Raw genomic sequence first — 27,449 nt, 5'->3', positions numbered from 1 at the left:
TCTTTTGCTAGTCAAACTCCTAACATTCTGAAGATATAGGCACAAGAAAAGTACCTTTATATTGACACAAATCATCACCAGTCACACAACCACACTCAATTATGGCACAAAACAAACTACAAAAGTAGAAGTCCCTTAATATGTCAGACAATCCCACACAGTTATAAAATGCTATTACCGCGCAGCTTCAAGTACGAATAACCTCACACCCGACAGCACGTAGAATCACGCACAGGCAGAAATAACCATACACTCGGCCACTGAGGGACTCCCAGTCCACCCGAAAATATCTTGCGTTGTCTCACAAATATTCACAAGCACCAAAAGGCCTAACAAGGCACACAGAGGGTCTCATGCCAGTCTGACGCTCAGGCTGGTGCCCTGCACCTGCCCCACCGGCGGGTCCCACTTTCTTCTGACATGTGTAAGGCCCCGAGCCCACTCAACACTCGCCTCGGTCTCAGGGGCCAACTGCTCGAGGCGAGCGCGCCCCACGCCTGCGCACTGAGCGCAGGCGGGCTCTCCCAGAAATCCCCGGGGCGCGGCAGTTGGGGCGAGTTAGTTCTAGCAGCGGGGGTCCTCGAATCCAGCGGAGAGTTTGTGGGCTGGGTCTCCTAACGTTCTCGCTGGCCAGCCACAGCCTGCCCGGAGTTGGACTACATTTCCCAGAGCCACCGCGTCCCGAACGCGGCTTCATTTCCGTTTGTTCGCGCGACTTGGGGACCTCGCGTGGGGAGAGGGCTGCGTCTGTTGGAGAGTTTGGCCTGGCTCCTGCAGGGCGGGCGAACCCGAAGCCGAGCTGGGATTCCGGGCACCAGGTCCTGGACCCTGAACTGCACCCTCTGTCGAGGTGAGTATGTCCGGAATACCAGGGTGGAAACGCTCGGAGGAAGCGTCACTGGAATTACGTGGGTGGCCGTGTCTCCTGGTGTTTTGTGTGCGTGTGTGCGCGTGTGTGCGTACGCGCGCGCGCGACAGCCAGCCTGGTATTGGTGACTGTATGGGCGAATGGTCGTGTACTACTGTGGTTTTGTGTGTGTTTGTGTGAGTGTGAGTTGTTTTGACTCTGAGGCTGTGATAGTACTGCTATGACTTTGTTTGTGACGCGTGCTTACTTGACTGGAAATGTGCTTATGTGACAGTGTAATTGCCTGTGGACTGCGTGCTTATGACTCTGAGGTGTGCGACAGTGTTGTTGTGACAGGGTGTTTGGAAGTGCTTGTGTTACTTTGAGGTTTTGTATGTGTGTTACTAGGGTTTGCCTGTGACTTCGAAGTGCTACGACACTTTCTGTGACACGAGGTTTGTGATTGCTTGTTTCCTTGACCTGGTACTTGGTTGTGTTTTTCTGACTATCTGATTGGATGACTGTGTGCCGTTTTCATGACTGTATGAAGAGAGTAAAAGTGCTGTTGTGAAAGGTTATTTTGGGCTGTGTGTGTCCCCAACAGGGTGCTTGTGTATGCTTGAGTGATTGTGTGTATGCTCTGTGTATGATTGGGTTTTAAGACTAGATGGTCAGACAGTGTAGCATTAACTTGGTGATTGTGACTCTGGCCGTGTAACTGTGGAAATGTGATTGTGTGTGACTTTGTGAGTCATTTGTATATTTTATAGTCTGTGATCTTATGGGAGTTTAGTGGGGTACAGAGGTAAAATTGCAGTTTGGTAATTTCTGGGGTTCATTCTGTGGCTGAGCCAGCCTATGGATTAAGAATCCCTTGTGGCTTTGTCCTCCTCTGAGGACTTGACTTATTTCTCTTTTGATCACAGTGATTACCACACCCTACCCCCCACCCCCCATTTCACACATTGCCTGTAGTGCTTCATTTTTCATATCCATCCTTAGTTTGCCCTGGGATTGTAGATGTAGCTTCCCTGCTGCTTGCTGGTGCTCTCTCACCTTATAGCATTAAGGGTTTTGGATGCAGAGAAGTGACAGGAAGGAAGAAGTCAGAAATTTGAACCCCTGAATGAAGAGTATTAGTTATTTCTAAGGCACAGATCTGGACTGGAGATGAGAATTTTAGAGCTGATAGCACCTTCAAGACAGGTCACTTGGAAATGTAATGGGATTCCAGGAGTGGGAATACTTCCAGAGACTGTGCTAGAGGAGTCAGCTTGAGAACCTGTAGCACTCCCCTTCAGGACTCCATCTCCAGCAGACAGCCTTGAATTGAGAAGCAAATTCTAGCCCAAGATGGCTGTGAACTTGGCCCTTCTTTCTAATACAGAAGGTGCAGAACTGTTCTAGTCTCCTTTTGACTTTCCTCTATTAAATGGAGGGGTAGATTGGTGGCGTTCTAATTTAGAGTATACCCTAAGAAAGGCCCAGTATCTCATGATTCTTTTTTCTTTCCCTGAGAATAGCGCCCAGAGGAAGAAAGAATGGCTGTTATACAATCAGAAGCAAGCTCCAAGGTGCGTAGATGTTTTCTCTTTGTTTCGTGAAATGCCTTTGTTTTTTCAGGACATAGGAATCTTTGGGTTTTTTTTTTTTTGTTTCTTTATTTTTGGCAGCGTTGGGTCCTTGTTGCTGTGCGCGGGCTTTCTCTAGTTGCGGTGAATGGGGGCTACTCTTCGTTGTGGTGTACGGGTTTCCCATTGCAGTGGCTTCTCTCGTTGCGGAGCAGGGCCCTAGGCGTGCAGGCTTCAGTAGTTGTGGCATGTGGGCTCAGTAGTTGTGGCTTGGCTCTAGAGTACAGGCTCAGTATCTGTGGCGCACGGGCTTAGTTGCTCTGCGGCATGTGGGATCTTCCCCGACCAGGGCTCGAACCCGTGTCCCCTGCATTGACAGGCAGATTCTTAACCACTCTGCCACCATGGAAGTCCCGAATCTTTGTTTCTTTTTGAAATTTCCTAGGTAAGCCTTCTCAAATGATGGAGGGGCAAGGCAATTTTCTGTAGATTGAGAGCAAGGAATATGTGCAGTTAATTGTGATAGATGCTTCCCAATAGCGGTTAAATTAAGGAAGAATGGATTTGAGATCCATAAATTTAAAAATGAAGAGCTCTTTTGTGTTATTTCTGACATAGCAGCATTCTGTTTTTTTAACTTTTTAAAATGTTAATTTTCAGAGGTACACAGAAGTGTACCTCTGTACTATCGTATGCCCAACTTAAAAGTTATCACTTGCCAATCTTATTTCAGTTATTCTGCCTTCAGTTCAAAATACCTCCTAATTTGCCTTTTTATTTCTTCTTTGTCTTATGAGTTATTTAGTAACATGTTATTTAGTTTTCAAACATTTTAAGGATCTTCCAGAGGTCTTTCTGCTACTGATTTCTATCTTCATTCCATTTTATTCAGAGAATATACTTTGTATGACTTGAATTCTTTTAAATTTATTAAGATTTATTTTATGACCCAGAATGTGTGGTCTATCCTAGTACATGTTTGTTGTGCACTTGAAAAGACTGTATTCTGCCACTGTTGCGTGGAATGTTCTATACATATCTGCTAGGTCAGATGGATTAGTAGTGTTTAAATCTTCTGTACCCGTATTGAATTTGTTGGATATACCTCTTTCTCTTTGTACAGTAGTTTCTATCAGTTTCTGCTTCATTTATTTTGAAGCTCTGTTATTAGGTACATAAATGTTTCAGATTATATGTCCTAACGTTGAATTGACTCCTTTATCATTATGAAATGGTCTTGTAATATTCTTTGCTCTGAACATTTACTTTATCTGATATTTAATATAGGCACTTCAGCTTTCTTTTCATTAGTGTTAGCATGGTATATCTTTTTCTATACTTTTACTTTTAACCTATTTGTGTTCTGATAAAGTACATTTCTTGTAGGCAGCATTTAGTTGGATCTTGTGTTTTTATCCAGTTTAACAATACCTGTCTTTTAATTGGAGTGTTTTTACCATTTATGTTTAGTGTGATTATTGGTATACTTTGGGTCAAATCTGTCATCTTTCCATTTATATTTGTTCCATCTCTTCTTTATTTCTTTTTCCATATTTTCTGCTTCCTTTTGGATTGAGAGAAAGAGTTTAAAAATAACAATACCAACATTTTTACTAATCTTATGAATATAGAAAACAACCAAGACTTCTTGGAGTTCAATAGGATATAACCCACTAAGGATCTATAATCAAATTACTGTGTTTTTAAAGTCGCCTATAATAACACCTTTCATATAGATAAGTCATCAACTTGAGAGACACAGGCTCATTTGTTTCACCTTGCTTTCTACTTTTAGGGATTGTTTTCCCACCACTTTGATTTAATTTTGTTTTAAAATTAAATAGGATATTTACATATTTCTAAAATCAAAACTGTAGATCAAGGTGAATTTAGAGAAGTCTAGCATCCATTCCTATCTCTTCCACCTTGTTTTTCTTCCCTCTGTAGATAACTACCTGTGCTTCTCTTTGGTTTATTCTTCTATTTTTCTTTCAAATGATATATATATATATATATATATATATATATATATATGTATATATGTTTATGTGTTTGTATGTATATGTATGTCTTTTTTATCTTCATTCTTAGTCAAAAAGGAGCATTCCTTGTATGCTGTTCTGCATTTTCCTTTTTTTTCCTCACATATTTAATGTATCCCAGAGATCACTGCATAAGCAGCCTATAGAGATCCTCCTCATTCTTTTTAATAGCTTCATTTTATGTTGTGTGGGTATACTGCTTTATTCAGCCAGTCTCCTACAGGTGGGCATTGGTGGTTTTTTCCCCAGTGTTTTCTTGATAACTGTGTATATTGTCTCTATGGTTTATCTTTGGAGCAAATTTCTAGAAGTGGCCTACTTTTCGTTTATTTTAATGCTTTTGACATAAATTCTACCCAAATCACAACCTTAAGTAATAATAAAATTGGTCCATTTCCTCATTTTTCCCCTTTCTTACTTTTTTCTCCATTACCCAAATTTTCAAAAAAAAGTCTTAGAGTCTGTCTTTTTACTGTTAAATATTCTTTTTTCTCTGAATTTATTGAGAATTTCTCTTTTTAACCATAACATACCCTTGTTTTAAATTTCAGGAAGCTATTATTTCCTAGTTTTATGACATCAAAGTAGTACATGTTTGTTGGAATGATTTAGAAAATACAAAAGGAAACAAATAAGGAAGAAAATAAAAATTACTCAGAAACCCTCCTTTGGAATGAATCTTAGTTCATATTTGGAATCTATCCTTCAAGTCTTTCTTTTTTACTTCTTATTATGGAAAAATTCAAACATATGCAAAGCTAAAAGTACAGTGTAAGGCACCCCTGTGTACTCTACCCATCACTCAGCTTCAACAAATATCAGTTTAAGGCTAAACATGTTTCATCTATGGTTCTACTACTCTCTCCCCCGACCCAAAAATGCATGGATTATTTTGAAGTAAATTCCAGATATATAATTTCATTCACAAGTATTTTAGTGGGTGTTTCTAAAATATAAGGACTTTTTATTTTAAAAACAAAACCACAGTGTCATTACTATTAAAAAGAAAAAAAGAACTCAGTACTCTCTTAATGTCATAAAATAGCCAGTTAGTGTTGTTTTCCCCATTGCCCATAGATAATTTTTTATGGTTTGTTAGAATCAAGATCCAAACAATGAGCTCGGTGCTTGTGATGACCTAGATGGGTGGAATGGGGGGTGGGGGTGGGGGTGGGAGGGAGGTCCAAGAGGGAGGGAATGTAGGTATACATATAGCTAATTCACTTCATTGTATAGCAGAAACTAACACATTGTACAGCAGAAATTAACACAACACTGTAAAGCAATTATACTTCAATAAAAAAAAAAACCTGTCCAAAAACAAGATCCAAAGAATGTCTGTTTAATGTAATAAGAAGATATATTTCTTATATCTTTCTTTTTCTCTTTTCTTTCAGTTTTATTTGTTCCAGAAACAGAGTTTCTTACAGAGTTACCCATATTCTGGATTTTGTTGATTGCATATATGTGGTGTTATTTAACATGTTCCTTTAACCCTGTATTTCTTGTAAACTGGCATTTGTAGAGGCTTGATCAGGTTCAGGTTTTTTGTGTTTTTGCTTGTTTGTTTTATGCTAATCCTTCATACATAATGATATATACATCTATGAAGTAGTGAATATTTGTTTTCCTTTATGTGATGTTAGCAGCCATTGATAATCTTTATTTGGAATCCATTGTTTTATCAGAAGTCACAAAATATTATTTAATTCTATCATTTCTTCTGCATTTATTAGCTGGGATACTTCTGTAAAGGGAGAGCCATCCTCTCATCAATGTCTTGGTTACTCTGAAGTATAGCTTATGCAAAAAAAGTAGAATAAAAGCTTGATTTTACTCTCATTTTTCAGCATCTTCCAAAGTTTATTGTGTGTTTTCCTTTTAAATTATCATTATGAACTTGTAGATTCAAATATATTTGGTATGTTTCAGTCTATAGCAGTTATTCTATATTATATTCTATATATATTATATTCTATATAATATATATAATATTTATATAATATAATATATTATTATATTATATAATATTATATGTTATATATATTCTTATTAATACTCAAACTGTCCATCTGTTGCCAGTGGGATCCTCTTTACTACCTCCGATTTGGCTCCTTTTGAATTCCTTTTTATTACTGTTGGAGTTTGTGGTATATTCCAAACTTTCTGGTGTGACAAGATGTTCTAGGCCCATCTTGTCCATTTTCCTGTGTTAAACATGAAATCAGCCACTTCTCTGTGGAGCCCTGGTTCCTTTTAGTGAGAAGTGGTTTTAAGAAGCCACAATTAGGATAGTTGGAGTTCTCATTGCTTCTGGTTGTTATTGCTTGTAGGTCTTTACAGAGTTGGTTAAATATGTATTTTTTAGAAGGAGAAAAATACATCCTGAGTTTATAATGATATTTCCAATTGAATTTAAAGGTTATAGAGTTTTTCTTGATTTTTACATTCGTATTTCTTTTTGTACTCTGAAAATCTTTATTCTTAATAACATTAAGATAAATACATACTCATTGATGTATGTGTGTGTAATCATTCAGAATTGTCTGTTTTAGAATAACAATGCCAATATTATTAATAATCTCTTTTATTTTATAAAACTTTTGTTAATAATACTTAATAAATTTATTAATATTAATAATAGTATAGTTACTGAAAAACAGCTATTTGGTTATCTGTTATTAGTTATTTGGTCTGTAGGTTATATTGCACTAGGAATCTAATGTCAAATGTACGTATTTGAAAATTCCTTGAAATAACCACTTCCCTTCTGTGTTTACCCTGCTAGTATTATGAACAGGTAAGTTTGTTTCACTTTGCTTTCGGTTCTTAGGGATTTTTTTCCAGTTTGATTTAATTTTGTCTTAACAGTTATACAAAACATACTCACAGTTCCAAAGTCAAATGGATTCTATTTGATACCACCTTATAATGTTTTGTGTGTGTTCACGAGAGATATTGAGCTAAAATTTTTTTCTTGCAATATTTTTGTCAGGTTTTGATGTTACGGGTTTTTTGCCTCAAAATGTAAAGGAGATTGTCTACTCCTTTTCTTATTTTCTGAAAGAGTTTGTGAAGGAATAGTATTATATCTGCCTTAAATGTTGGTAGAACTTACTGGTGAAGCCATCTGGGTCTTCTCTGTAGACAGGGTGTTTTATTTTGTTTTACTAAAAATTCGATTTCTGTAATATCTATGGGGCAGTTTATATTTTCTATTTCTTCTTGTGTGACTTTTGATAATTTGTGTTTTAATGAATTTGTCCATATCGTTCATATTGTCAAATTTATTGGCATAGGGTTGCATTATCCTTTTAATGCCTGTAAGATCAGTATTCTCTTCTCCATATTGGTAATTTTTTTTCTTCATAGACTTGCTAGGAGCTTATCAACTCTATTAATCTTTTGAAAGAACAAGTTTTTTGCTTTGTTGATTCTCTGTTAAAATCCATTTTGGATCAATTGTGGATTTTGTGTTTATTTCTATTATTTATTTTCCTCTTACTTTGGGCTTCATTTGTTCTTCTTTAACCAGCTCCTTAAGGTGGGAACTGATGGTACACATTCCTTTTTTTCTAGCATTTAAAGCTATAAATTTTCCTTTAAATACTGTTTTTGCTGCAGCCCACAAAATTTGGTAAGTTGTGTTTTTATTGTCATTCAGTTCAGCATATTTTTTAATGTCTTTTGTGATTTCTTCTTATGAGTTATTTAGAAGTGTGTTTAATTTGCAAATATTTGGAGGTACTACTAGACCTCTTACTGTTATTTCTAATTTAATAGTGTGTGGACAAAGACCAGAAAATATACTCTGAATGATTCAAATTTAAAATATTTTTGATACTTTGTTTCTTTCCCACACCTGACTTAGTGCCTAGCCATGCATTGCAGTATCCTAAGGAGTTGCAGTCCAAGGACTCAGGCCTCCCAGCCAGCCATGCTCTTATGCACATCTGCCTTCCTACCACAAGTGCCTCCATTATGATACCTCTTTATCAGGCATCGACTTCCTTATCGTGTATATGGAGGCAAACCTTGAAGATACTTTTTCTTCACTGTGACTCAGTACTCAATACTTTTCTACTCCTAGCCCTTCCCCCATCTCCCTCTCCATGAAGTGGGAGGGGTCTTTTGTTTGGTACTCCCTTGGCAGTGAGATGGTTCCATAAATCTGGGTTTATCCATTAGACCTTCTCTAGGTGCTGTTCCATGGGGGAAAATGGAAGAGTGGGGAAGTCAGCGCTGTCTCTGGGTTAGCCTCTTGCTTATACTAGCTGATTAGTAAGTGATTAAACATTAAAGGCTTGACTGGTACTGTCATTTGGCTGTTGTCTTCGTCAGCTTTTCTGACAACCAGCAGGTCAGCTCTATCTAGCACAGCTCAGCTCTTGACAGTTGAGTGTGGTATTCTTGACAGTCGGGTATGGTATCAGTTATCACATGGTACTTGATAGTGTTGTGTAAATCCTCTATATTGTTACTCATTTTTAAGAATCTACTTGTTGTATCAATTACTGAGAGAAAGATGTTAAAACTTCCAAATCTGACTGTGGATTTGTCTCTTTCTTCCTTTAGTTCTTTCAAGTTTTACTTTATATATGTTGATACTCTTTTGTTATATCTTTACACATTTAGGATTGCTGTGTTTTCTTGATGAATTTATCATTTATTGCCAGTGTTACTCTTTGTCTATGTTGCCTTATATTAATACAGGTACACAAGCTTTCTTATGCTTAGTGTTTGTATGGTATATATTTCTGCAGTTAACTTTTTTTTAATCTTTATTGGAGTATAGTTGCTTTACAATGTTGTATTAGTTTCTTGCTTTCTCCATTTAACTTTTAACCCATCTGTTTATGTTTAAAGTGCATTTCTTGTAAAGAGAATACAATTGGAATTTGCTTTTTTATCTTTCCTTGACATTGTCTTTTTATTGGAATAGTTGAACTGTTTACCTTTAAGTTAAGTAAAATTTAGTTTAAGCCCTGCCAGGGACGGGAGCATCCATATACATGTCTTTTATGAAGAACTTGGCACTTTTTGGAGTTTAATTCATTTAAATGTATTTGTGTCTTCAGCTCTGTGATAAATTTTTTTTAAATTCTGAATTTACATCTTATCTGAATTCTTTTTTTATCGTCACGATGGGCACAGTTATCTATTGTAGCTGGAAGAAGTGGAATTTCTAATTAAATATTTATTGATCACCTATATCAATGATTCTCTGTAGGGGCAGTGACTTTCCCTAGGGATGTTTTCGAAATATAGCTGGGTTCTTTTGAATGTTTAAATAACTGGGTTGAGGGTGAAGGCTTCTGGCTTTTGAAGGACTGAAGCAAACCATGGATCTAGATCACAGCTTAGAAAGCTTTTCTGTAAAGGGCTAGACAGTACATATTTTAGGCTTTATGGGCCATATGGTCTCTCTTGCAGCTGTTCAACTCTGCCATTATAGTGTGAAAGTAGCCAAAGACAGTATATAAGTGAATGAATATAGATGTGTTCCAGTAAAGCTTTATTTTTAAAAATAATTGGTGGGCAGTAGTTTGCCAACTTTTAGATGTCCTGAAGTGCACAACAAAGAAATTGTCTGTGACCTGCAAAATGAGGACCATAGCTGGGGGAAAAATGTGTTTATAATTATCTGGGTCTGGCACCTCTCACATAAAGCATTTTTTGCCTGATTTTTTTGAATTGCTGCACTTATCTATTTTACTATTATTGCATGGTTTTACTGTCAGCTAAACCTGCCAGGAATGCTACCATAGTTTGATTGAGAAAAGATTGTACTTTGTTTTATTCAGAAATTTACTGAGTTTTTTAAACCATTTAAAAAAGTTACAGCACTGATGGCAACACTGCTTGTGATAAGACTTGCTAGTATCACATACTTGTAGAAGTCTTCATTTGTAGGTAATGCATTTCATTGATTCTACACACACATACACACACATACATACATATATGGCCTTTATTTTAAAATGTCAACTATAAATAAAAGATGTCAACCATATTAAGTTGAATATTGTAATCTTATAAATCTAAATGTGTTCATTTTAAGTAGTTGTAAGCCTAAGTATTTAACTATTGGAGCCTTCTATGTAGTTGTGTATGGTCATTAACATATTAAAGTTTAACAGTTGGTCATTATCTCTGTTTTTGGTATAATGTATATGTGTTTTATTACCTATAAGTTTCATTTCAGAAATAGTAAAGAAGTTGTAAATGTTTCCTCTTTGTATATAGAGAGAGCATTGAGTTTGACCAGGGTAAGAATCACCACCTGTATCTCCCCTGCTTAGTGTATATTTTGGGGATGGGAGAAAGAGACAGGAAGAGGAGAACAACAAAGATAACTCTAACTTACCCATTTGGAGCTTTGCAAAAAGCATGGTCTCATGGTTCTGTTTCTCCCCCCCAGTACTGCCTTTTCCAGACTCTGTGCTTCTCTAAGATAGGAACCCAGAAGATGATTGATCATTTCTTGCAGCTGTAAAAACCATGGCTCAGGTAAATCAGTGTTTCCTTGTGCCCTCTTTAAATAATCACTTTTTTACAGAATATGTGCATGTTTGCATTCCTTATTCCTAAAAGTTCCTTCCTGACTCACCCCATTCATGAGTGTGCTTTCCAGTTTTTTCCAGTCTTATAAGTGATAGTGTCTTCCCTAAGTATGTCTTTCTAATCTAACCTATATTCACATACTTATGCAAAAGTCCAATGAGCATCTTTGACTGGGAACACTGATATAACAAAAGCAGAGTCCCTGATTTTTTAAGATTTGTACATACCACCCATGAGAAAACTTTGACCTTCTCTTTAGACCTACATTTCCTGGTTAGACAAGATAGGATTTGGTCTTGACTGGGCTTAGTGTCCATACATGGCAAACCTCGTGCTTTGTGAGCTTTTAAGATAAGGAACATATTAGGGATTGAATACAGAGAGATCAGGGATCTTCCCTGGGAATCCGTGATTGACGAATACCAGTAACATGGATCATTTTGAGATTCAACATTTTGTGCTAATCTTGAATGTGTAAGTTTAGATTATCTTTTCTACCTTTCTGTTGCTTAGCATAAAGAAAAGGTAAGTTTTTAAGTGATTTAATAGTAACAAGAAAGATGATTATTCACGTGATGATGCCGTTGAGAATTATAAACTACCAAAAGTAAAAAATGCTTACAAGGTTTTTGTGTAACCTAAAGTGTTCAATGATGCACACTTATTAAGTCAGATACATTCATTATATGGAGCTATTCTACAGTCTATTAAAAATACTTACTAAATTATTGGTAACCAGGAAAATGCTTATGTAATATTCTGATATAATGGTGAACCTGAGGTTTCAATAAATTCTTTAATTTTATGCAAATCTTATAAGATAGAGATTTTATAAGGTTTTACAGAAAACGATACCAAATATTTACTTTCTTTAATAGAGAGGAAGAGAAACTTGCATTTGTTGAGAATGCATGATATGTAAGATACCTATTGTACAGGGTGCTTGTGTATGCTATTTCTTTCAATTGGGACATTGCATTTACTTTATTAATTCTCAGATTTATGTGTAAAATGAGATATTCTATATGCAGGAAATATCTACAGCAACAGGCATAAAAAGGAACTTCAGAAGCACCAATTTCTTTAGTGTCTTATCCATGTAAGAGGCTTCCCAGCCTATTCTATATGCAGGAAATATCTACAGCAACAGGCATAAAAAGGAACTTCAGAAGCACCAATTTCTTTAGTGTCTTATCCATGTAAGAGGCTTCCCAGCCTATTTGCTCTGTTACCTTCTTCGTTGAGAGCTCTCTATCATCTCCCCTTCCATTAAAAAAATATTTTATTTCCACAACTAGTATTATGTTTATGTTTCAGAGATCAGTGATGTTCAGGGATGTTGCCATTGACTTCTCTCAGGAAGAGTGGGAATGCCTGGACTCTGCTCAAAGGGATTTGTATAGAGATGTGATGTTGGAGAACTATAGTAACTTGGTGTCACTAGGTAAGGATATCTACCCCTAGTATTTCAGGATCTACCTTTGGAATGGCTGCTTTCTTTTCTGTTATTTCAATGTTGTTTTTAAGTGATTAACTGAATTTCTTATTATTCTCCAAGGAATAGTTTCAAATTACTGGAAGTAGACATGGATGGTTTCATTGGGCACATTTATCTTCTCCAGCCTTCAAATATAATTGCCTGTCTTCCTTCTGTCTTGATTTTCCCATCTAAATGATGACTTTAGTCTTTGGACTCTTCAAGTCGCTGGAATATAATTGTCTCTTGCCCCTTCTCTTTCCCCCTGTAACAACCCTTTTATGTAAACTTGGGAGTCATTTTCTTTCCAGATTTTTTTTTATATTTAGATTTATATCATTTGTCTCCGTTCTTTAAAATGTACTCATTTATTCAAAATATATTTATTTATTGAGGGGCCTATTCTATGCCAATGACTGTAGTAGGCATTGGAGAAATAGGTTCCTATTCTGCTGAAACTTACATTCTTCTGGGAGAAATACAAAATAAATAAGGAAACAAAAATATATGTGTATGTGTGTGTATATTTATGTGCATATATTTATTTATTTAATAAATATAAAAATTGCAGGTAGCAATAAACAGTATGAATAAAGGTGAAGTAGAATAGGCAGAGAAAGAACTAAATGGGGAATGGGGGGTAGGTTATTTTAGATAGGTAGATTTTGTAGAAACCTCTCTAAGAAAGTAATATTTGAACAAAGACTTTACCAAAGTAGGGGCATGAGTCAGGCCAGTATCTGGAGGAACAGTATTCCAGGCAGTTGGAATAGTAGGTGTAAAGGGCTTGGGCTGGGCATTAACCTTGTAGGAGGAACAGAAAAACATTATATCTAAAGAAAAGTGAATGATAGAGTAATAAGAAATAAGGATAGTTAAAGAATAGAAAAAAAGGAGTTGAAATTTTATTCTCTAAGGTGGTGCCCTCTGAATCCTGGCCGAAGCAAATGCAAATTCTCTCTGGAGGAAAGTAAGAGGGCTTTTAGAATTCTCACAAATTAATCAACAAAAGATGAGCTCACAAAGATCATCAAACCCACGAGGAAACAGGTCACAGGTGAGTTGATAAGTAATCTAAGGAAACAGCAGATCGCATGGTAAAAGATTTAACATATTGGAATTTTTAAATGTAAATATAAACTATTGATGAAATACTTAAATAAACTAAATTACACAAATGAAAAGCAATAAAAGATTTTTATAAAGGAACAGATGTGAAAGAGAACTAAATCGAACATTTCTTAAGGTTCTGTTCTTTTTAAAAATAATTATTCTAAGGTTGATAATTTGCATGAAAATTATTCTCTTTATAAAAAGACATCATAAAGAAAGTAAATGACAAGCCGTGAATTGGGTGAAGATAATTGCAATGCATATTGACAAGAATTAAGTTAGTATCTAGAATACAAAAAGCTCCTATAGATGGTTAAGAAAAAGGTAAATAACCTTTTTGAAAATTGGGTAAAAGACATTTATAGGCAGTTCAAGGAAAAGGAAATGCAGATAGCCAATAATCATGAAAAACTGTTCAACCTCACTAGCAATCAGGAAATGCAAATTAAAACCACAGTGAGATAATTATTTCACACGCCCTAGATTGGCAAAAATTGAGAAGTATGACAGTACCAAGTGTTTACAACTTTTAAATGCAGAAGTGCTATATACCTCATTATTCATAAAAGCCAAAAAGTGGAATGACCCAAATGTCTATCAGCTGATGAATAGATGAATAAAATTGATATATCCTTACAATGGAATATTAGTCAGCAATAAAAAAGAATGAAGTTCTGATACATACTAAATACAGATGAACCTTGAAAACATGCTAAATGAACGAAGCCAGACACAAAGACTACATATTGTATAATTCCATTTATATGAAATGTCCACAATAGACAAATCCATAGAGACAGGAAGTAGATTAGTGGTTGCCCAGCACTGGGGTGGGAGCTGGGAGGTGAGGGTGGATTGGAAAATGAAAATAGGGAAATTGAAAATGACTGCCAATAGGTATGGGGTTTCTTTTTGAGGTGATAAAAATGTTATAAAATTTGATTGTGGTGATTATTGTATGATTCTATGAATATACTAAAAACTGTTGAATTGTATGTACTCTAAATGAATGAACTGTAGGTATATGAATTGTATGTGAGTAGATCTGTTTTTGTAAGTGTTCTGCACCTTACTGCTATCAGTATCAATTGGCATAATCACTTTGGAAGAATATATAGAAATTATTTCTAAACTTTTAGAAAAGTATTTATTTTTATTTATTTGGTTATGCCGGGTCTTAATTGCAGCACACGGGATCTTCATTGTGGCATGCAGGATCTTTAGTTGCAGCATGTGGAATCTTCTAGTTGTGGCATGCGGGCTCTTAGTTGCAGCATGCGGGATCTAGTTCCCTGACAAGGGGTGGAACCCAGGCCCCTTGCATTAGGAACATGGAGTCTTAACCACAGGACTACCAGAGAAGTCCCTATTTCTAAATTTACATGCACTTTGGAAATAGCAGGAGTCCTTTTAAAAATTCCAGATCCCAGGCCACATCCCAGACCAATTAAATCACAATCTATGGACACAGGACAGAGATATTATTTTTTGGAGTTCCCTAGGTTGTTCAAATAAATGTTCAGCCATGTTTGATAACTACTGTAATATGATATTATCTGAGAATTTATTTTTGAAATTTAATTGTTATTGCCAGTATGCTTGGATTTATTTCTCTCCTATTTTATCCTTTTGGATTACTCTCTTGATCTTCTTTGTTTCCTTTTAAAATCTTTCCTTAATCAGGATGGGTACAGTTTTTTTGTTTTTTGTTTTTATTAAACTCCACTTCCTCCCTTGTTTAGTTTGGAAGGTATACACTATTTGTATGCTTTTACTGGTTATCTTTAATTTTTTATCACATGCATTTTATTCATCTTAATGCAAATGCAGTTTTGTAGTTTTTTTAAATTATAATGTTTGAAAAAATATACATTTTTAATGGAAATTAAATATTTTAATAGATATTAATTGTTTTTATTAATAATAAAACATAGTTATTCAAACCACATATAATATTTGGTCTGCATACTACTTTGTAGAGGTCTTCTAATAAACTATATGCCTCACTCTCATCCCTAGGATTTCAAGGTCAACAAGTTAAAAAACACAGATATCAAGGACTGTATCTACCTTGAAATAAATTGGTGGCTGCTGTGGCAGTGAATTGAGGTTTATAGAGAGATGTGATATTTTTATCTCGATGTCAAATACATATTTTATTTTCACAAAATTCTTGTCAGGCATGTACCAGCAGTATATGACTTACTCTTTCTCTACACTTTGACCAACACTAGATATCATCACTTAAAAATATTTGTAAATTTGTAAATAAAAAATTGAATAACGTATTGCCGTGATTACTGGTGAGTTTAAATATTTTGAGAGTATTTCTGCCTGTTTTGGTCATTTAATCATTATCATTATTGTTTGTGTCACTTAACAAGTACATACTTAAGAAAGCCTATAGTTAATGTCTCCCTTCTCCCAGGACAATATAAAGAATCTTAGAATGTTTTAACTTTGGTTAATCTTTCCTATTTAATATGTTATTGTTGGCTAATATTTTAGTTCTGTTTTCTTTTAACCTCCCAAAATGGGCATTATTTTTGTTTTACAAAATGGCAATATTTGGTTGTAGATTTATTCACATGAATATCCTTTTATTTGCACACTATTCACCTTCCATCATACCTTCATACTGCGATCATTTTATTTATCATGAAATACATTAAGCAAGACCTATTGTTAGTAAATACTCTTCATTTATATTTCTGTTGCAATATAACCTTGTTTCATCTTCATTCTTGCCTGATGATTTAACTGGGTATGGAATTCTATACTGACAATTATTTTTTTCTCAGCACTCTGTAGATATTATTCCACTGTCTTCTGGCTTCTGTTGTTGCTCTTGAGAATTCTACCATCTGTCTCGTTGTTCCTTTTGTAAGTAATCTGTATTTTCTCTCTGGCTGTTTTAAGATTTTAATATAATTGATTATATTGTTTTATTTCTAGAACTTGTTATTTTCCCTCTCCCCTAGATCTTACTTTTCTTCTATATATTCTCTTCCTCATGGTTTTGATTTTATATTTTCATATATTTTAAGCATTTATATTACATGTATCATTCAACAATTACAATTTCTGGGGAACTGGTCTAATTCTGCAGTTTCTTGCAAGCATAGGGGCTCTTGTGTAATGATGAATTATCCATAGCATTTTTTCTTCTTTTCATTGAGAGTCTAGGGCAAGACAAAAATGTACCTTGTCATTTTCCTTTGAGATCAGATGGATTTTTCTTTTCCTTTCTCTGAACTGTAGGCCTTGGACAGTTCTGATTTTGTGAAGAGGTTCAGTGCTAGTCCTTGACGTTTAGTGGGCCCAAGGCTTTTTGTCTCTTGGGTTTTTTTTTCATTCCAGTAAAGTATAAACTTTTAGGCAATTGAAGTCAACAAATGTCCTGAGGGTAGCTGTGACTTCAGAGCATGCTGACCTCTAGTATCTGATGATCTCTTCATTTTGCCCCCTTTGGATCTGCTTTATTTTCCTTTAAGCATGGCATACTTGTAAAAGGGTATTTGATATATATTATCTAGCATTTCATGGTGTTTTGGGGAAATCTGATGCACCATTCACATACTTGCAATATTGAATCCTTCTTTCTTTGAACATGCTATATCTACTTTTCTTTTTATGTCCTTCTGTAAAGTTTCATTGCCTTTTTAAAAGGTCTTGCACATTTATTGTTAAGTAATTTCCTCAGTACTTTATAAATTTTGTTGATATTATAAATAGAAATATTTTGTTCTCAGACAAAAATCATATATATATGCATACATATATAGGTAGAGCAAAATATTGCTTTCTGTAAATTGATAATAACCTTATAGAAATATTTAATAGTTTTGTGATGGATCATTTTGGATTTCTAGGTAATTTTGCTCTCTACATATAATGTGTGATCCCTTTCCTTTCTGTTTGTACCATTTTGTGAAAACTAATCAGTAGGAGCTGAGTATTTGACTGTATCACAATTTGAAAACAATTATTGTTTTTTTTCAAACTTTATTGGGAGTGCTTCTAATGTTTAATTTAAAATTTTTTTATTAAGTATGTTTCTGTCGGTTTCTGGTAAATACCCTTAATTAGGTTAAGGGAGAGCCATTAGAGTTTTTAATAGACGGTCTTAAAATACATTTTCTGATGTTGAACTTTTTCTGCATTTGTGGGGTAAACCTTATTTGATAATGATGTATTAGTCCTTAAATACACAGCTGGATTCTATGTTGCTAATATTTTCTTTTAAAAATTTACCTATGTTTGTTTGTGAGATTGGATTAGTTTTCCACAGACTGGACTGTTTGTGAGCTCTCTTTGTCCAGTTTTGTTACCCGAGTTCATTTAACTTTGTAAAATGACTTGGGTGGATTTCCATGTTTTTTTATGTTCAACAACAGTTATATATGATCTTGCCAATAATACCATCAGTCATCAGTATCTGTTGCTTTTTAGGAGCACAGACATTGAACTCAAATTTTAAGTTCTTTAACAAGTGGCCCAAATGGTCAATTATTGAAATCAATCAAGATCTCTAAAACAAAGGAGCCTCAGTGTGGGGAAACAGCCTGATTCAGCCTGCCTCTTTATCTAATCATGTGCCTGGCAATGTGTTTATTGGATCCAGACATGGTTGAAGTGAATGCCTTGACAGTCAAAGCTTAAGTCATACACTTGCATTACAAAAAAGAAAAAAAAAAAGCCAACTGTAAGGCTTAACACTATAGGAAGGCATGGAGAAGAGTTGCAGAACTTCTGTGCCCTCTCCAGGTGCACCACCCTTCTAGCACTTCAATGTGTTCACTGACCCAGAAGCTCTCTGAACCCCTCCTGTTAGGGTTTTTCATGGAGGCTTCATTATGTAGGCATGATTGATTAACTCAGTGGCCATTAGCAATTAATTCAAATTCCAGCCTCTCTCCCTTTTTCAGAGGTGGGGAGTGGCTGAAAGTTCCAATGCTTTACTTACATGGTTGGTTCCCCTGGCAACCAGCTCCTCTCCTTGGGGGCTGTCCAAAACTCACCTCATTAACATAAACTCATGTGGTTGAAAGGGACATGTTATGAATAACTAAAAACATTCTTTTTACCTTTAGCACTCAGGAAATTCTGAGAGTTTAAGGAGTTTTCTCCCAGAAAACAGGGACAAAGTCCAAATATACTGCTTCTTACTATATCACAATATTATAGTCCTCTACTTTGACTGTGGATTTATCAGTTTCTCTTTGTAAGGCTATCAATTTTTGCTTATTTACTTCAGAGCTAAGTTGTTAGTTGCCTAAGGCCATGACTGTTCTGATTCCTCTTGCCTGACTCTAAGATGATTGCCCTGAGCTGATTTCACTGGAAACTGATAAAGAACTTCTACAGACTTAAGCTTCATCAATCTACCTCCCTGCACCCATAGTTATTCTGCCTCTTTTCCTATTATCATAGATGAATTTCTGTGCCTTTATCTAAGTCCAGTACCTCCACTTATATACTAAATGCCAGTCCTACTCATCTGTTTGAGGACATTGTTGAAGTGATTGCTCTCTTAGTCTCCTGAAACACCAGCTTGTCTATATCTGTTATAATCATTTTTATCAGCATGTTACCAAACTCAGGTTCGGCTATTCACCACTCGAAAGCTAATACTTGAAAGACAAGTGTTGATTAGAAAAGAAAAGGTTGCTTTATTCAGGAGGCTTGCAACCTGGAGAGAAGGAGGACTTGTGTCCCAGAACCAACTCCGAAGATTCTGCTTGGCCATGAAAGTTTTTAAAGGGATAAAAGGGGAAACGATCTTAGTTAATCATTAAGGTACGGGGTCAGATTCCTAGTCATTTTCCATTACGTGCAGACTTACTGACTCTTGTGATCTTCCTTGAGATGCTATCTTGTTCATGTAGTTTGCTCGTGGGATTACTGAAAGGAAGGCTGGGGAAAGGATCTTGTCATCCGTTAATTACTTATTCTTCATTTCTGCTTCTTTAAGGAAAGAATCAACAGATTAGGCAGGGCATTGTGTGATCAGTAGATTTCAAAGGTGTGATTGGGCTGGAGGTTAGTTAAGCATGGGGGCATCTGGTGTAAAAGTTAGTTAAAATATAGCTTCACTGAAGTGACAAGGCAAAAGGCCTTCTGCAAAGTGCTGGTGCCTGCAAAGAGTTGTTTCTTGCAGAGAGCTACTTAAAAGCACACAAACATGTAACTTCGCTCATCTTAAAAGGAAAAACAAAACAGACACAAATCTCTAAACACATATTTTCCTCTTGCTACAGCCCTATTTCTCTGCTACTTTCTACAACAAAACTTCTCAAAAGAATTTTCCATGCTCCCTACCTCCAGCTCTTCTCCCATGCTCTCTTAAATCTGCTTCAATCAAAATTTATCCCCATTTCTCCACCGAAACTATCTGGTGAAGATCACTAGTATCCTCCATATCACTAAAGACTTTGTTAAATGAGAAGTCACCATTTTTTTTTTTTTTTGGCTGCTCCTTCTTAATCTCCTTTGCTAGTTTCTTCTCATCCACCTGACCTCTAAATGTTGAAGTGCTCGAGGGTTCAATCCTCAAACTTCCCTTATCTTTTCTTCCCTTCTCTTCCCATCTCTTCTGTATCCAAAGGCTCCCTGGATGATTTCATCAAATCCCATAGTTTTAAGTGTCATCTATTTGTCGACGATTCCCAAATTTATAAATCTAATCCATGTATGTCCCCAGAACCCCATATACGCCTGTTTACTCAACATCTTTACCATGGAAAGTCCAAAACCAAATAGTTCAAAACCAAACTCTTGATATTCTCTCCCAAACCTTCTACTATAATGAGAAGTTCTCAGTAAACAGCACATTTATTGTTCTGGATGCTCAGGCAAAATACTTAGAGTTTTCTTTGACTTTTCTCTTTCTTATTGCATGTCCAATCCATCATCAAATCCTCTTCATTCAGAATATATCCAGAATGCAATGACATCTCACTTTCTCCACCCCTTCTTCCACACTCTAGCCTGAGCCATGTGGATTATTGCTATAGCCTCCTAACTTCTATCCACCTAGCTTCTGTATTTTCCCACTGACTTTTTTTTTTTTAATTTAAACAAAATAACCAGAAGGATCATTTTTAAGCAAAGTCAGAGTTTGTCATGCTGCTTCTCACAACCTTCCAGTGACTCCCCATCTCAGGGTAAAAGATTTCTTAAAATTGCTAAGACTAAGATTTCCTTGTCTTTTTCCTTTGGCTCCAGAGGATTTTTTTCCTCCCTCTGAACTGTAGGCTTTGGATGGTTCCAATTTTGTGAAGAGGTTTATTTCTAATCCCTGACCTATTATTGGTCCAAGGCCTTGTCTCTTGGATTTTTTTTTTAATCATTAAGATTCAAATGTAGGCCATTGAAGACAGCAAATGTCCTGAAGATAGCTGTGACTTCAAAACATGTTTACCTCTCTAGTTTCTGTTTTTTATTTCATTGTGTCTCCTGTGGATCTTCTTTACTTTCTTTTATGCTTGGCTTACTTTTAGAAAGTGGTTTGTCATGTTTTATCCAACATTTTTTTGTGTGTTCTTCAGGAAATCTGATGCACCATTACATATCAGGTGTATCCACTGTCACAGTCATAATATACAACAGTTGCTTTACACCCTTAAAATCCCTCATGCTGTCTCTTTGTTGTCAAATCCTTCCTCCTTCCAACCTATGAAAACTGACCTATTTTCAGTCCTACAGTTTTGCCTTTTCCAGAATATTACACAAATGAGAATCAAAATTTATAGCCTTTGGGTTCTGGCTTTTTTCACTTAGTAAAATATATTTAGGATTTATCTATATTATTGCATAAATCAATAGTTTGTTTCTGTTTATTGCTGAGTATTGTTCCATTGTATGGAAATACCAGAGTTTGTTGATTCACTCACCTTTTGAGGGACATTTGGGTTTCCATTTTTTTGGTGATTATATATAAAGCTACTATAATTTTTGGTGTACAGATGTTTATCTGGATATAAGTGTAAATACCTATGATTGCTGGATCATATGCTGCATATATGTTTATCTTTATAAGAAACAACCAAATTGTTTTTCATCATGGTTGTACTGTTTTGCATTCCCATTATGTAATGTATGAGAATTTTGTGTGTGTTCTTTTTCTTGATCTATATGTCCATCCAACCTACTCTTTTTAAAATAGAATACCAGGAACTTTATCACTCCAGACTCTTTCCCTTATATTGAATAATTGCTTTTTTTTCTCTCCAACATCCCCAGCATTCCGTAAGATTACAGAAGCCTTTCGTTATGTCTTTGACCTGTAGCAGTGCCTGAGAAATGATAAAAGATATTCTTCTGGGATGAACAAATAGACTTGCCTTGGATAGAAGAGTAAATAAGAAAAAACATGAGAGGGCATAAAGAAACAAAACAGGGTGAACTAAAAATAAGTAAACAAAAGCAACTTGGTATTTTCATTGGTTAGGATAGGGAGAACTAAAGAAGATAACCATGGTTAGTACCTAGGAAGTAGTATGCAGGAGGCTAGGCAATTGGAGAGGTATATGATCACTTTTTGCATTTTTATCTTAAATTTAGCATGGATGTAGTTTTGTTTGCATCTGTAGGGAGGTATTGGGGAAGACACAGATCAGTGGTTTCCAGGCATCTTCCCCTAGGGTGAAGAGAGATCTACTGAAAAGGGATGGCACAAGAGTATCTAGGAATAATAGAACTGTTGTTTTTTATCATTACTGTGGTGATGGATATATAACTACAGCCCTCATAGGTCCGTTTCTTTTGTCTTTTTTCTCCTGATTTTTAGTTAAGTTGTCTTTTATCCTCATTCACCTGGTCAATTTTTATTGAGAGCTAGACACTGTAAAGAGAAATTATAAAAGGAATTTTAAGCCTTCATCTTCAGTGAAGATTTAGGTTTGCTTATGACAAGTGATCTTGAATTACCTCAGTCCAGATATCTGAGTTTGAGATGATTCAAATATGATTCATACTTCAGACCCTGCCCAGACTGGTCTACTGTTTCTCCCTATTCCTCATTGTAGCCCTCTGGGCTCCCAACCCAAAGTATGGAGAATTTATGTTGAGTCTTGTTCTCCAATTGTCACCCAAGACCCATGAAATGGTCCAAAACACTGTTTAGTTTCTCCACATCTCACTTGCCTTTTCTAGAATTGTAAGACCTCCCCAAATGGAAAAGTAGCCCCAAATGTTGGGCTTATTTCTCTGAGTTTTCATATCTTTCAACTTTTAGCCCACCAACTCTTTATTCTTACATGAATTCTCTAATGCCTTCAGTCAGGTGCCATTTATATTTTGTCCAATTTGTATAATTGCTCTCGTCATTAGAAAGGTTCATTTAAATTACCTAGTCTTCTGTTACCAGAAATGATGTTTAAGATTCAGGAACTGGCATTTAAATTGAGACCTTAGGTTGAGAATTGGCTTATATAGAGTATCTCATTCAGAACAGTCCAGAGACATAGGACAGGCTCTAGGTAGTTGTAAGTTGAAATAGGCTTTGTGATTTTCAGAGCTAAAAGGAAGCTAATATGTTTTGAAAATAGTGAGCAAAGCTGAGAAGGCTCATGGGGAATCAGATACTTCGGCAGGAACCATGGAGAACTTCCTCAAAGTCATGGAAGGCATTTGGATTTTATTTTAGAAGTTTAATTTGGAAGCTATTTTAAAATTTTAGGCAAAGATAGCTAATCATAATCTGAATTTGAATCAGAATCTGTTAGTGGAAAGCATTAAAACTAGAGATTTCCAAGCTCTTTTTTCTGATTCACTAGATTCAGATTCAGTTAGTCTTGTGTGGTTATTTGGGAATCTTTAAGGTTCCTAAGTGATTTTGATCCCCACCAAAATTTGAGAACTACGGACCTATAAGGTTTTCTTAATCTCTTCCCTTATCTTCTTTTTTTAAAAATTAATTTATTTGTTTTTGGCTGTGTTGGGTCTTTGTTGCTACACAAGGGCTTTCTCTAGTTGCAGTGAATGGGAACTACTCTTCGTTGTGGTGTGTAGGCTTCTCATTACAGTGGCTTCTCGTTGGCGGAGCATGGGCTCTAGGCACATGGGCTTCAGTAGTTGTGGCTCGCAGGCTCTAGAGCGCAGGCTGAGTAGTTGTGCATGGGCTTAGTTGCTCCACAGCATGTGGGATCTTCCCAGACCAGGGATCGAACCTGTGTCCCCTGCATTGGCAGGTGGATTCTTAACCACTGTGCCACCAGGGAAGTCCCTTCCCTTATCTTCTAAGTATAGTTTTCATTATTCTCTGATCACTCGTTTGCCCTTTATACGTATTAATATATGAAATCATTCTAAGCTAATGTTTTTTCAAACTCTGGGTAGCAACACATTACTGCAGCATGAAATCAGTTTAGTGGTTTTTGACTTTTTGTGTGAGAGAGAGAAGGTGGGATGGAGAGAAAAAGATGACTAGAATAGTGTAGTGTAGAATAGAATAGAAAACAGAATAAGTATTGTTTTATGAAACTTTGCATGTATCAGGTTGTGATGTGAAAGGTAAGTAGTACACAATATTTGAAAAACTCTGAGGTAAGCCAGTTATTTTCTATGGATATTATTTCCATATATATTTTTTCACATATAGTCTTTTCTACTGTGGAAGGTCTTTTGAAATGACAAAAGAAATTTTTGATGTTCTCTTATTTTTCAGACTTGCCTTCAAGGGGTGCAAACAAGGACTTAACTCCAAAAGAGGATACTTATGAAACAGAATTATCCCAATGGGAAATGAGTGCCAGGCTTGAAAACTGTGATCTTGAGGAGTCCAATTCCAGAGATTATTTAGAAGTCAAAGGCACATTGGAAAAGCAACAAGAAAATCAGGAGGAATATTTCAGTCAAGGGATGATCATATATGAAAAAATGTCTATTTTCAATCAGCATACTTACTTATCTCAACTTCCCAGGTGTCATTCTACTGAGAAACCCTATAAATGTAAGGAATGTGGGAAGGCTTTTAGACGAGCTTCACACCTGACTCAACATCAGAGTATTCATACTGGTGAAAAACCCTATGAATGTAAGCAATGTGGGAAGGCCTTTAGTCGTGATTCACAACTCAGTCTTCATCAGAGACTTCATACTGGTGAGAAACCCTATGCATGCAAGGAATGTGGGAAAGCCTTTACTCAGAGCTCACAACTTATTTTACACCATAGGATTCATACTGGTGAAAAACCGTATAAATGTGAAGAATGTGGGAAAGCCTTTATTCGAAGCTCACAACTCACCCGACATCAAAAAGTCCATACTGGGGAGAAACCTTATGAATGTAAAGAATGTGGGAAGGCCTTTACTCAGAACTCACAACTTACTCTGCACCAGAGACTTCATACTGGTGAGAAACTCTATGAATGTAAAGAATGTAGAAAGGTCTTTACGCAGCTCTCACAACTTATTCTTCATAAGAGAATTCATACTGGTGAAAAACCCTATGAATGTAAGGAATGTGGCAAAGCTTTTATTTGTGGCTCACAGCTTTCTCAACATCAGAAAATTCATAATGGGGAAAAGCCATACGAATGTCAGGAATGTGGAAAGGCTTTTATTCGCGGTTCATTACTTATGCAACATCAGAGGATTCATACTGGTGAAAAACCCTATAAATGTGAAGAATGCGGGAAGGCCTTTATCCGTGGCTCACAACTTACTCAACACCAGAGAATTCATACCAATGAGAAGCCCTATGAATGTAAGGAATGTGGAAAGACCTTTAGTCATGGCTCACAACTTACTCAACATCAGAGGATTCATACTGGCGAGAAACCCTATCAGTGTAAGGAATGTGGAAAGGCCTTTAATCGTGGCTCCCTCCTTACACGACATCAAAGGATTCATACTGGTGAAAAACCCTATGAGTGTAAAGAATGTGGAAAGACCTTTAGTCGTGGCTCAGAACTTACTCAACATGAGAGAATTCACACTGGTGAGAAACCCTATGAGTGTAAGGAATGTGGGAAGTCTTTTATTCGTGGCTCACAGCTTACTCAACATCAGAGAATTCATACTGGTGAGAAACCCTATGAATGTAAAGAATGTAGAATGGCCTTTACGCAGAGTTCACATCTTTCTCAACATCAGAGACTTCATACTGGTGAGAAACCCTACATATGTAATGAATGTGGGAAGGCCTTTGCTCGTGGCTTACTACTTATACAGCATCAGAGAATTCATACAGGTGAGAAACCATATCAGTGTAAGGAATGTGGGAAGGCCTTTATTCGTGGTTCACAACTTACTCAACATCAGCGAATTCACACTGGAGAAAAACCCTTTGAATGCAAGGAATGTGGGAAGGCCTTTAGTCACGGTTCTCAACTTACTCTACATCAGAGAATCCATACTGGTGAGAAACCCTATGAATGCAAAGAGTGTAGAAAAGCCTTTACTCAGAGTTCACATCTTTCTCGACATCAGAGAGTTCATACTGGTGAGAAACCATATCAGTGTAAGGAATGTGGGAAGGCCTTTACTCGTGGTTCACAGCTAACTCAACATCAAAGGGTTCATATCAGTGAGAAATCTTTTGAATATAAGGAATGTGAAATAGACTTCAGTCATGGCTCACAAGTTTATATATGAATTATCTGATGCTTGTGACTAATATAGAGAGCCTTCTCTGGTCATTAATTCATTATCATCAAAGAATTCTTAAAATGTGAATATGCAAACACATTTGCTTCGTAAAGTTCAGCATCAGTGAATTTGTATGGGGGAAAGATAATGATAATGTAATCCATGTAGAAAAACATACTAAACTTTAGCAAATTATAATAGAGAATAATTCTGTTAATGTAAATACAGGAAGACTTTTAGCCATAGCATGTCTTTTTCAACATTATCTTGACTCAGTTGATTTCCTTTGTGACATTTAACATGATAATTAACCACTGCTTTGGTTTAATCAATTATCAGATAGACCTAAGACTAATTCCTTATAAGATTCTTGGAAGTATTATATAAGTTATTACATAATAAAGTTCTTAGGACAGTGCCTTCAACATAGCATATCACAGATATAAGCTACCATTATGACTCATGTCATTTTAGAGAATTTGCATGAGAGGAGGACATTTATTAGTATAATGAATGTTGAGAATCTTTCATTAACATTTAACCCTGATTTTTTGAGTGGGGGGCACTGTATGCTATAATGAATATGAGAAAGCTTTCATTCACATCTCATCCCATATGCTGTACGAGGAAATTTATAGTGTAAAAAAAAAAAACCTGTACATTTAATCAGTGGATTGCTGAAGAGGTGTGAAGTGAATTGTAACAAAGTCCAAAAGCTCATATTTTCTAGCATCTCTGACCACAGTTCAAGAATGTTACTTAGAAATGAAAAAAATTGGATAGCCAAAATAAATCTTTATACTAGGAAATTTTTTAAAACGTGAATGCACAGCTTTTGAATTAAACCAAAAAACTGACATTTATAGACTATTTTGCTATGAAAACTGATAAGAATCTGTGTCAGAGACTGCTATTTCCCTACCCAATATTCATTTTCCCTTCTTCAGTAATAGAATTCTTGGCTGAAAAGCTATCTTAGCTTCCCTTGCAGATCCACAAGATGTAAGTGGTATTTGTATGAATAGGACATTTAAGAAATCCTTATTTCCTCTCTGCACTTTTTTTGTTTCCCTGCCTACAATGTGGATATTTAATCTGCACCTCTGGCAATTTTATGGGGACCTTGAGAATGGTATCTGGGTATTAAGGATGTTGGAGCAGAAATACAGAACACGTCTACACCTATGCTGATTTTATGAAACAGTCATACAAATTTGGGTCTGCCTGCCTTCTGTATTTCT

The 27,449-nt window shown here is 35.9% G+C and overlaps 1 protein-coding gene across 4 annotated transcripts; it reads left to right on the top strand.

Moving 5' to 3' along the window:
- The first annotated feature begins 348 nt into the window (after positions 1-348).
- Positions 349-27,449, top strand: LOC112392233 (zinc finger protein 420). Of its 4 annotated transcripts, none has more exons than XM_024733831.1 (5): positions 349-850; positions 2,371-2,421; positions 10,882-10,970; positions 12,342-12,468; positions 24,284-26,974. In XM_024733831.1, the coding sequence occupies exons 3-5, from the start codon at positions 10,962-10,964 to the stop codon at positions 26,212-26,214; spliced, it is 2,067 nt and encodes a 688-aa protein (XP_024589599.1). In that variant the 5' UTR covers positions 349-850; positions 2,371-2,421; positions 10,882-10,961; the 3' UTR covers positions 26,215-26,974. The 4 variants fall into 4 exon arrangements, with proteins under 4 accessions (XP_024589599.1, XP_024589600.1, XP_024589598.1 ...); XM_024733832.1 differs by lacking the exon at positions 349-850 and adding an exon at positions 1,165-1,302 and having other exon boundaries at positions 24,284-27,449; XM_024733830.1 differs by lacking the exons at positions 349-850; positions 2,371-2,421; positions 10,882-10,970 and having other exon boundaries at positions 12,327-12,468; positions 24,284-27,449.

The sequence above is a fragment of the Neophocaena asiaeorientalis genome, unplaced genomic scaffold (assembly GCF_003031525.2).
Source record: "Neophocaena asiaeorientalis asiaeorientalis breed wild unplaced genomic scaffold, Neophocaena_asiaeorientalis_V1.1 scaffold280, whole genome shotgun sequence".
Lineage (NCBI taxonomy): Eukaryota > Metazoa > Chordata > Mammalia > Artiodactyla > Phocoenidae > Neophocaena > Neophocaena asiaeorientalis.
Note: the sequence above shows the minus strand (reverse complement) of the source record. Positions and strands in the feature narration are given on the sequence as shown.

Coding starts and splice junctions, on each gene's coding strand:
- LOC112392233 (XM_024733830.1), top strand. CDS start 12,327: ATGTTTATGTTTCAGAGATCAGTGATGTTCAGGGATGTTGCCATTGAC. Junction 12,469..24,283: donor TAGTAACTTGGTGTCACTAG/GTAAGGATATCT, acceptor CTTATTTTTCAG/ACTTGCCTTCAAGGGGTGCA.